An 11,334-nucleotide genomic window follows, 5' to 3' on the forward strand; every position below is an offset into this window, starting at 1 on the left:
ACCGTGCACCAGATCCTGCCATGGCCTGTCCTTCCTGTCGTTCCCCTGGAATTTCCATGGGAAGAGGAATGGTTGGGATGGTCGGAGACTTCTTGGGATGGTGGGAACGGAATTGCCCATGGAATGGGATGAGCGTTTTGGGAATGCCCAAAGTGGGGCTTTCCCAAAAAAGGGTGGAGGGGTCAAGGTCACATTTGGGGTCACCCACCCCAGAGTTTGGGGTGGTGGCCTCTCATTCCAAGGATTTGGAGGGGCTGGAGCTGGGAAAAATCCTGGAAAAAAAGAGGATCCTGAGGGAGCTTCTCCCTCTGGAATTCCCTGCCAGGAGGGTGGGATCGGGATCTTCTCCCAGGGAATGAGGGATGGGATGAGAGGGAGCGGCCTCCAGCTACGCCAGGGGAGGTTTATGGGATATTGGGAATGATTTATGGGATTTTGGGAATAATTCCTTCATGGAAAGGGTTTTCCAGCCCTAGAAAATGGTGGAGTGTCCCCATTCCTGGATGGATTTAAATCCCTGTGGATTTGGTAGGACACGGATCAGGGGTGGCTTCGGCAGCACTGGGAACGCCTGGACTCCATCTCCGAGAGCTTTCCCAACCCAAATAATTCCGTAATTCCCAGATTTTACCAGTGTCCTGGTAAAACCCATCCCCCCGGAGCGACGCAGCTCCGACCGAACCAGCCACGACCTTCCCGGGAAATCTCTCTCCGTATCCAGGAGATCCTGGCCTGATCCTGCTTGGACACTCCCCCGACGTGTCCCCGCGCCGGATCCGTCCGTCCGCCGGCTCCGGAGGCTCCGGAAGCGGCAGGGACACCCTCGGGATGTCCCCGTTAATTCCGGATGATTTCACTCCAGAATGCTCCAAGCGTTCCCTGAAATCTTCCTGGTCGTGCTCCAGGAGGGAAAACGGGCCGGGAAAAATCTCCTGGGAGGAGCAGGGACCTCCTGGGATCTTGGGATCGTGGGATCATGTCTGGGCTCCTTCTGCTGGGAAAATTCCCGGTGTTTCTCAAGAGCGTGGAAAAATGGAGAAGGTGCTCCCAGGGTGTGGAGGATTTATGGAAGCTGGGAATGAAAAGCTGGATCACAGCAGGCGTCAGAGCCGGGAAAATTTGGGATCTGAGGTGGGATGGGGAGGATTGGGATGGATCCAGGAGGGCGGATTTCCGCTGTTCCAGCCAAAGCCGGCAGAGATCCTGGAGATCCCGGGATCCGTGGGAATTGTCCAGGTGGATTTTCCCATCAAAGCCGCCCCCTTTTCCAGGCGGGATGTTCCTGTCTCCTGGTCGAGCTCCGATGTGGGGTGGGGTGGGAAGAAGCTGCTTGGTCTGGGGGCTTGGAGAAGGGAAAATCTCCTGGGAGGAGCAGGGACCTCCTGGGATCTTGGGATCGTGGGATCATGTCTGGGCTTCTTCTGCCGGGAAAAATCCCGGTGTTTCTCAAGAGCGTGGAAAAATGGAGAAGGTGCTCCCAGGGTGTGGAGGATTTATGGAAGCTGGGAATGAAAAGCTGGATCACAGCAGGCGTCAGAGCCGGGAAAATTTGGGATCTGAGGTGGGATGGGGAGGATTGGGATGGATCCAGGAGGGCGGATTTCCTCTGTTCCAGCCAAAGCCGGTGGAGATCCCAGGAGATTCCTGGAGATCCCGGGATCCATGGGAATTGTCCAGGTGGGTTTTCCCATCAAAGCCGCCCCCTTTTCCAGGCGGGATGTCCTGGTGTCCTGGCCGAGCTCCGATGTGGGGTGGGGTGGGAGAAGCTGCTTGGTCTGGGGGCTTGGAGAAGGGAAAATCTCCTGGGAGGAGCAGGGACCTCCTGGGATCTTGGGATCGTGGGATTTTGGATCATGTCTGGGCTCCTTCTGCACGGATAATCCCAAGTATTATCCCTGTCCCACAGCTTCCTGGGATCCTGGGATTATAGGATGATGGAATTAAGGGATCATGTGTTACTCCCGTCCCACGACCTCCTGGGATGGTGGGATGGTAAAATCATGGGATTATGGATGATGGGATCAGGGGATCTTGTCCATATCCCTTCTGCACGGACAATCCCAAGTGTTGTCCCTGTCCCATGACCTCCTGGGATTTTGGGATCGTGGGATCATGTCCGTGTTCCTTCTGCACGGACAATCCCAAGTGTTATCCCTGTCCCATGACCTCCTGGGATTTTGGGATCGTGGGATCATGTCCATGTTCCTTCTGCACAGACAATCCCAAGTGTTATCCCTGTCCCACAGCTTCCTGGGATCATAGGATGGTGGGATCATGGGATTATGGGATCATGTCCATGTCCCTTCTGCACAGACCATCTGAAGCCTTATTCCTGTCCCACAATCTCCTGGGATTGGGGGATCACAGGATGATGGGATCATGGGATTATGGGATCTTGGCCGTGTTCCTTCTGCATGGACTGTCCACAGTGTTATCCCTGTCCCACAATTTCCTGGGATCATGGGATGGTGGGATCATGGGATTATGGGATCTTGTCCCAATCCCTTCTGCACAGACAATCCAAAATGTTATTCCTGTCCTACAACTTTCTTGGATCATGGCATCATGGGATTATGGGATCATGTCCATGTTCCTTCTGCACGGACCATCCAAAGTGTTATCCCTGTCCCATGACTTCCTGGGATTGGGGGATCACAGGATGATGGGATCATGTCTGTGTTCCTTCTGCATGGACCGTCCACAGTGTTATCCCTGTCCCACAACTTCCTGGGATCATAGGATGGTGGGATCATGGGATCGTGTCTGTATCCCTTCTGCACAGACCAGCCGAACCCTTGTTCCTGTCCCATGACCTCCTGGGATGGTGGGATCATGGGATCACAGGATGATGGCATCGTGGGATCATGGGGTTATGGGATCATGAAATTATGGGATCACATCCATGTCCCTTCGCAATGGACCATCCGAACCCTTGTTCCTGTCCCATGACCTCCTGGGATGGTGGGATCATGGAATCACAGGATGATGGCATCATGGGATCATGGGGTTATGGGATCTTGTCTGTATCCCCTCTGCACAGACAATCCCAAGTGCTATCCCTGTCCCATGACCTCCTGGGATCGTGGGATCACCATGGGATGATGGGATCACAGGAGAATGGGATCACGTCCGTGTCCCCTCTGCACGGACCACCCACAGCATTATCCCTGTCCCACAATTTCCTGGGATCATGTGGGATTGGAATCATGGGATTATGGGATTACGGGATCATGTCCGTGTCCCCTCTGCATGGACCATCCACAGCATTATCCCTGTCCCACAATTTCCTGGGATCATGTGGGATTGGAATCATGGGATTATGGGATTACGGGATCATGTCCGTGTCCCCTCTGCATGGACCATCCACAGCATTATCCCTGTCCCACAATTTCCTGGGATCATGTGGGATTGGAATCATGGGATTATGGGATTACGGGATCATGTCCGTGTCCCCTCTGCATGGACCATCCACAGCATTATCCCTGTCCCACAATTTCCTGGGATCATGTGGGATTGGAATCATGGGATTATGGGATTACGGGATCATGTCCGTGTCCCCTCTGCATGGACCATCCACAGCATTATCCCTGTCCCACAATTTCCTGGGATCATGTGGGATTGGAATCATGGGATTATGGGATTACGGGATCATGTCCGTGTCCCCTCTGCATGGACCATCCACAGCATTATCCCTGTCCCACAATTTCCTGGGATCATGTGGGATTGGAATCATGGGATTATGGGATTACGGGATCATGTCCGTGTCCCCTCTGCATGGACCATCCACAGCATTATCCCTGTCCCACAATTTCCTGGGATCATGTGGGATTGGAATCATGGGATTATGGGATTACGGGATCATGTCCGTGTCCCCTCTGCATGGACCATCCACAGCATTATCCCTGTCCCACAATTTCCTGGGATCATGTGGGATTGGAATCATGGGATTATGGGATTACGGGATCATGTCCGTGTCCCCTCTGCATGGACCATCCACAGCATTATCCCTGTCCCACAATTTCCTGGGATCATGTGGGATTGGAATCATGGGATTATGGGATTACGGGATCATGTCCGTGTCCCCTCTGCATGGACCATCCACAGCATTATCCCTGTCCCACAATTTCCTGGGATCATGTGGGATTGGAATCATGGGATTATGGGATTACGGGATCATGTCCGTGTCCCCTCTGCATGGACCATCCACAGCATTATCCCTGTCCCACAATTTCCTGGGATCATGTGGGATTGGAATCATGGGATTATGGGATTACGGGATCATGTCCGTGTCCCCTCTGCATGGACCATCCACAGCATTATCCCTGTCCCACAATTTCCTGGGATCATGTGGGATTGGAATCATGGGATTATGGGATTACGGGATCATGTCCGTGTCCCCTCTGCATGGACCATCCACAGCATTATCCCTGTCCCACAATTTCCTGGGATCATGTGGGATTGGAATCATGGGATTATGGGATCATGGAATTATGGGATCATGTCTGTGTCCCCTCTGCACGGACCACCCGAAGCCTTATCCCTCTCCCACAACTTCCTGGGATCGTGGGATCCTGGGATCACGGGATCATCCCCATATCCCACATCATCCCAAGGCCACCCCTCTCCCCATCCCCTTCTCCACCTTCCATCCCCACCGGAGATTCCCCACAGCTCCACGTCCCCACCACCATCATCCTGCGGGATGCGGCCACCACCATTCCCTCCATTCCCTCCATTCCCGCCATTCCCACGGCATTCCAGCCGGGATCCTAGATCATCCCGGCCAGGTAGGGCGGCAGGAAGAGCCCCGCGGTGCCCAGCAGGCAGACGATGATGAACATCCACAGGAAGATCCGGTCGATCACCATGGCCACGTACTTCCAGTCCTCCTTCACCTGCCGGCGGGAAAAGGGCGGTGAATCCCTCGGGAATCCCTTCCCGGGAATCTGGCGAGGTTAGGAGACGAAGCAGAGCTTCCCGGGGATCTCCTCGGCGTGAGGAGACACCGCGTTTCTGGGAAAAATTGGGAAGTTTTCCCAGAAATCCGGAGGTGGGGGGGTGGAGGTCTCCAGGGCGGGGCTGATCCCACACGGGGTTTTCCAAATCTACTTTGGGAAAAGCGGGAATGCGGCCTCTGAGGGTGCCAAGGGTGGGAGAGGGATCTCCAACATTCCCAAAGGCAGCGGGAGCCGGAGGAACCCTTGACTGATCCTGCAGAGCGGGAACGTGGTGGGAGATGGATCACGGATCTTCTCCCTGGTTTTGGGTCCTTGGGAACCAACCATGGGTCCCGGAACTGCCCTTCCCATTTTTGGGATATCAGGAACCAAAATGGGATCCCAGAACGGCTCTTCCCAGTTTTGGGATGTCAGGAACAAAACCTGGATCCCAGAACCGCCCTTCCCAATTTTGGGATCTCCAGCCCCATCCCAGTATTTTTGGGACCTCCAGCCCCATCCACAGATCCCAGATATTCCATTCCCACTTTTGGGGTCTCCACCCCCATCCACAGATCCCAGATCTTCCATTTCAAATTTTGGGACCTTCAGCCCCATCCATTGATCCCAGATCCATCCCAATTTTGGGAATTCCCAATTTTGGGACCTTCAGCCCCATCCATTGATCCCAGATCCATCCCAATTTTGGGATCTCCAGCCCCATCTGTGGCTCCCAGAACTGTTCTTCCCAATTTTGGCATCTCCAGCTCCCTCCTTGGATCCCAGAACTTCCCATTCCATTTTTGGCATCTCCAGCACCATTCGTGGGTCCCAATTTTGGCATCTCCAAGTCCATCCGTGGCTCCCAGATCTTCCCTTCCCAATTTTGGGATCTCCAGCCCCATCCATGGATCCCAAACCTTCCCTTCCCAATTTTGGGATCTCCACCCCCATCCACAGACCCCAGAACTATTCAATTTTTGGGATCTCCAGCCCCACCCATTGGTCCCATTTTTGGGACCTCCAGCCCCATCCACAGACCCCAGAACTTCCCAGTTTTGGGATCTCCACCCCCATCCAAGGATCCCAGAAATGCTCTTCCCAGTTTTGGGACCTCCAGCCCCATCCATGGCTCCCACAAATGCCCTTCCCAATTTGGGATCTCTAACCCCATCTGTGTATCCCCGAACTTCCCAATTTTGGGACCTCCAGCCCCATCCATGGATCCCAGAATATCCCATTCAATTTTTGGGATCTCCAGCCCCATTCGTGGGTCCCAATTTTGGCATCTCCAGCTCCATCCATGGCTGTCACAACTGCCCTTCCCAGTTTTGGCATCTCCAGCTCCATCCATGGCTCTCACAACTGCCCTTCCCAATTTTGGCATCTCCAGCTCCATCCATGGCTCTCACAACTGCCCTTCCCAATTTTGGCATCTCCAGCTCCATCCGTGGCTCCCAGATCTTCCCTTCCCAATTTTGGGGCCTCCATCCCCGTCTCCCAAGACTCACGGAGAAGTCGGCGTCCTCGGCCCGCAGGTGATCCGCGATGTACTGCACCCCCTCCAGGGCCTTCAGCATCCTGGGAGACAGCGCCAAGCCCTGCTCCGAGCCTTCCTCCTCCTCCTTCTCCTCCTCCGCCTCCTCCTCCTCCTCCTTCCCCTTGGACGATCCGCGTGATCCCGAACCCCCGCTTTCTTTCCCGCCTGGGCCGTAGCGGAATTGCGTTTCCTTGGATTCCTCGGGGCGGCTGGGATAGCTCTTCTCCTCCTCCTCCTCTTCCTCCTCCTCCTCCTCCTCCTCCCACTTGTCATCCACGTCGGTCTCCAGCCAGCAGCGCGACGCGCTGAGCCGCGCCCCGGCGTGGTCGTACTGCCCTGCCGTCCCCTCCCGCGGCGGCGCCGGCGGCGCCGGCGGCCTCTTCATGGAGAGCCAGCGCGGGATGAAGCCCAGGAACAGGCTGCGGACCCAGCGCGGCATGGCGTGCGTGCTGGGCGAGCGGTGGTGCACGTTGAGCACGAAGACGGTGATGATGATGGAGAGCGTGACGAAGATCATGGTGAAGAGCAGGTACTCGCCGATCAGCGGGATGACCAGCGAGGTGGACGGGATGATCTCGGTGATGAGCAGCAGGAAGACGGTGAGGGAGAGCAGCACGGAGATGCAGAGCGTGATCTTCTCGCCGCAGTCCGAGGGCAGGTAGAAGACCAGGACGGTGAGGCAGGAGATGAGGAGGCACGGGATGATGAGGTTGATGGTGTAGAAGAGCGGCAGGCGCCGGATGACGAAGTAGAAGGTGATGTCGGGGTAGATCTCCGTGCAGCAGTCGTACTTCTTGGAGTTGTAGGTGCCCACGGCGTTGATGATGGCCCACTCGCCGCTCTCCCAGTAGTCCTTGAGGTCCACGTGGTGGTCCATGTTCTCCAGGTCGATCTTGGCCTTGTCGTAGGTCCAGGAGCCGAACTTCATCTTGCAGTTCTGCTGGTCGAAGGGGAAGAAGGTGACGTCGATGCTGCAGGAGCTCTTGTAGATGGCCGGCGGCACCCACTTGACCGTGCCGTCCCAGAAGAGGTGGGCCTTGGTCATGTGGGTCACGGCGAACTCGCCGTCAGCACTGGAAAACAGGGAATGGGCGGGAATGGGGTTGGGATGAGCCTTGGCTGGAGAAGGGATGTAGGTGGGATGGGATGGGATGGGATGGGATGGGATGGGATGGGATGGGATGGGACGGGATAACAGGTGGGCCTTGGTCATGTGGGTCACGGCGAACTCGCCGTCGGCGCTGGAAAACAGGGAATGGTCAGGAATGGCCTTGGGATGAGCCTTGGCTGGAGAAGGGATGAAGGTGGGATGGGATGGGATGGGATGGGACGGGATAACAGGTGGGCCTTGGTCATGTGGGTCACGGCGAACTCGCCGTCGGCGCTGGAAAACAGGGAATGGTCAGGAATGGCCTTAGGATGAGCCTTGGCTGGAGAAGGGATGAAGGTGGGATGGGATGGGATGGGATGGGATGGAGGGATGGGATGGGATGGGATGGGATGGGATGGGATGGGATGGGATGGGATGGGAAGGGATGGGATGGGAAGGGAAGGCATGTAGGGAATTCCCAGCTCTCCCGGGAATTCCCGGTCCCGGCAGCGTGGCTCACTTGTTGTAGAGGACGAGGTCCGGGATCCAGATCATCTCGGAGGGCACCCGGATGGAGGTGACGTTGTCGTACTCGGCCGGATCCCAGCGCAGCTTGTAGTCACTCCATTCCTGCCGGGAACGCCGAGCAGATCCACGGATCAGATCCTCGGAGCAGATCCACGGATCAGATCCTCGGAGCAGATCCATGGAGATGTCCCCAAACCACCCTGGGCAGGGATATTCCCAAATCCTATTCCCAAATCCCACTCCCACTCCATTCCTGCCGGGAACGCCGAGCAGATCCACGGATCAGATCCTCGGAGCAGATCCGTGGAGAAGATCCATGGAGATGTCCCCAAACCACCCTGGGCAGGGATATTCCCAAATCCTATTCCCAAATCCCACTCCCAAATCCAACCCCCAAATCCCACTCCCAAATCCAACCCCCAAATCCCACTCCCAAATCCCGGTCCCAAATCCCATTCCCAAATCCAACCTCCAAATCCCATTCCCAAATCCCACTCCCAAATCCCAGACCCAAATCCCGATCCCAAATCTCATTTCCAAATCCCACTCCCAAATCCCATTCCCAAATCCTGATCCCAAATCCCAGTCCCAAATCCCATTCCGAAACCCACTCCCAAATCCCATTCCCAAACCCACTCCCAAATCCCGGACCCAAATCCTGATCCCAAATCCTGATCCCAAATCCCAGTCCCAAATCCCACTCCCATATCCAACCCCCAAATCCCATTCCCAAATCCTGATCCCAAATCCCAGTCCCAAATCCCATTCCCAAACCCACTCCCAAATCCCGATCCCCAATCCCAGTCCCAAATCCCGATCCCCAATCCCAATCCCAAATCCCAGTCCCAAATCCCACTCCCAAATCCCGGTCCCTAATCCCAGTCCCAAATCCCGTTCCCAAATCCCGGTCCCAAATCCCACTCCCAAATCCTGGTCCCTAATCCCAGTCCCAAATCCCATTCCCAAATCCCACTCCCAAATCCCGGACCCACATCCTGATCCCAAATCCCATTCCCAAATCCTGATCCCAAATCCCATTCCCAAATCCTGATCCCAAATCCCAGTCCCAAACCCCATTCCCAAATCCCGATCTCAAATCCCACTCCCAAATCCCATTCCCAAATTGGATCCCAAATCCCATTCCCGGCACCTGCTTCAGCCAGACGTTGGTGGTCATCATCTGGTTCTTCTCATCCTGCGGCGGGAAACGGGGATGAGCCGGGAGATCCCGAGGGATTTAGGGACTGCCCCAGAATTCCAGGGGATCCCAAAATTCCGGCCCCCACCGGGATTTGTTTTCCCGGGATGAGTTTTCCCGGGATTTGTGGTCACTAGAGGGCAGCAGGGAATTAGATTTGGTGGGAAAGGGATCGGGAAAGGGGAGAGAGGTGGGAATAAAGGGATGTGGGAATATGGGAATATGGGATATGGGACAGGGGATTCTGGGATCAAGGACGCTCAGGATCCCTCCAGGGATTTTTATGGAATTCCAGGATGGAAAAGGGAAGGGAGACCCTTCCTGGAGTCCCCAATTCCCAGGGAATTCCCAAAATTCCTTCTCCAGGAGGAGTTGGGATGGGGATGGATCCACTGCCAGGCTGGGAGAGCTGGGAATGTGCAGCTGGATCAGGGAAGGATCCAGGGAATCCTTGGAGCCTTTTCCAGAGGCTCCAGGAGAGCTGGGATTTGGGAAAGGGCTGGAGGGCCAGGAGCCAGGGAATGGCTTCCAGTGGGAAAGGGGAGCTTGGGATGGTGGGATCTTGGGAAGGAATTCCCGGCTGGGCTGGAATTCCCAGAGAATCGCCAGGAGTGTCCAAGGAAAGGCTGGAGCACCCCGGGATGGTGGGAGGTGTCCCTGGAATGATCACGACCCCGGAATCCCGGGAATGACAACCCCGGAATCCCGGGAATTACAAGCCCAGAATCCCAGAAATTTCAGCCGCGGAATCCCGGGAATTTCAGCCTTGCAATTCCAGGAATTACAACTCCAGAATCCCAGGAATTTCAGCCATGGCATCCCAAGAATTACAACTCTGTCAGCCGCGGAATCCCGGGAATTACAACCCCGGAATCCCGGGAATTACAAAGCCTGAATCCCAGGAATTTCAGCCTCGGAATCCCGGGCATTACAACCCCGGAATCCCGGGAATTACAACCCCGGAATCCCGGGAATTACAAAGCCTGAATCCCAGGAATTTCAGCCATGGAATTCCAGGAATTACAACCCCGGAATCCCGGGAATTACAACCCCGGAATTCCAGGAATTACAACTGAGGAACCCCGGGAATTTCAGCCGTGGAATCCCGGGAATTACAACCCCGGAATCTCGGGAATTTCAGCCTTGGAATCCCAGGAATTACAACCCCGGAATCCCGGGAATTACAGGCGCGGAATCCCGGGAATTACAACCTCGGAATCCCGGGCATTACAACCCCGGAATCCCGGGAATTACAACCCTGGAACCCCGGGAATTACAACCGAGGAACCCCGGGAATTTCAGCCGTGGAATCCCGGGAATTTCAGCCACGGAATCCTGGGAATTTGACACAGTGAAATCCCGGGAATTACAATCTCGGAATCCCAGGAATTACAACCCCGGAATCCCAGGAATTTCCGCCGCGGAATCCCGGGAATTTCAGCCGCGGAATCCCGGGAATTTGACACTGTGAAATCCCGGGAATTTCAGCCGCGGAACCTCGGGAACTTCAGCCGCGGAACCCTGGGAATTTCAGCCTTGGAAATCCAGGAATTACAACCCCCAGAACCCCGGGAATTTCAGCCTTGGAATTCCGGAAATTTCAGCCTTGGAATTCCAGGAATTACAACCCTGGAATCCCAGGAATTACAACCCCAAAATCCCGGGAATTACAACCCCGGAATCCTGGGAATTACAACCCCAGAATCCCGAGAATTACAACCTCAGAATCCCAGGAATTTCAGCCGCGGAATCCCGGGAATTCGGCGCGCGGAGGGCGGGAGCGACGCACCACGTCGATGAGCTGGGCAATGGAGAGGCCGAAGCGCACGATGACGACGTCGGAAGTGTTGGGAACGGGCCGGGACCAGCGGTTGTATCCCGAGAAAAGGCGCTGGAAGAGCCGGTCCTCCGCGTGGCTCCGCGGCCCGGCGGCGGCTGCGGCGCCCGAGGGGTTCGGGAATCCGCCCCGAGTTATTCGGGAGTGATTTGGAAAAGATTCGGGAGTTATTGGGGAAACATTCGGGAAGTATTGGGGAATTAT

The 11,334-nt window shown here is 55.5% G+C and overlaps 1 protein-coding gene across 1 annotated transcript; it reads right to left on the reverse strand.

The window, feature by feature from the left end:
- Positions 1–4,769: 4,769 nt before the first annotated feature.
- On the reverse strand, positions 4,770–11,228 carry CHRNA2 (cholinergic receptor nicotinic alpha 2 subunit; the record flags this gene model as incomplete). The annotated part of the gene is made up of 5 exons (XM_041486435.1): positions 4,770–4,895; positions 6,449–7,550; positions 8,088–8,197; positions 9,246–9,290; positions 11,083–11,228. Coding segments are annotated over 5 exons (1,529 nt in total), but the record flags the coding sequence as incomplete, so codon positions are not given.
- Positions 11,229–11,334: the final 106 nt, after the last annotated feature.

This window comes from Pyrgilauda ruficollis, unplaced genomic scaffold, assembly GCF_017590135.1.
Source record: "Pyrgilauda ruficollis isolate IOZ18807 unplaced genomic scaffold, ASM1759013v1 scaffold762, whole genome shotgun sequence".
NCBI lineage: Eukaryota > Metazoa > Chordata > Aves > Passeriformes > Passeridae > Pyrgilauda > Pyrgilauda ruficollis.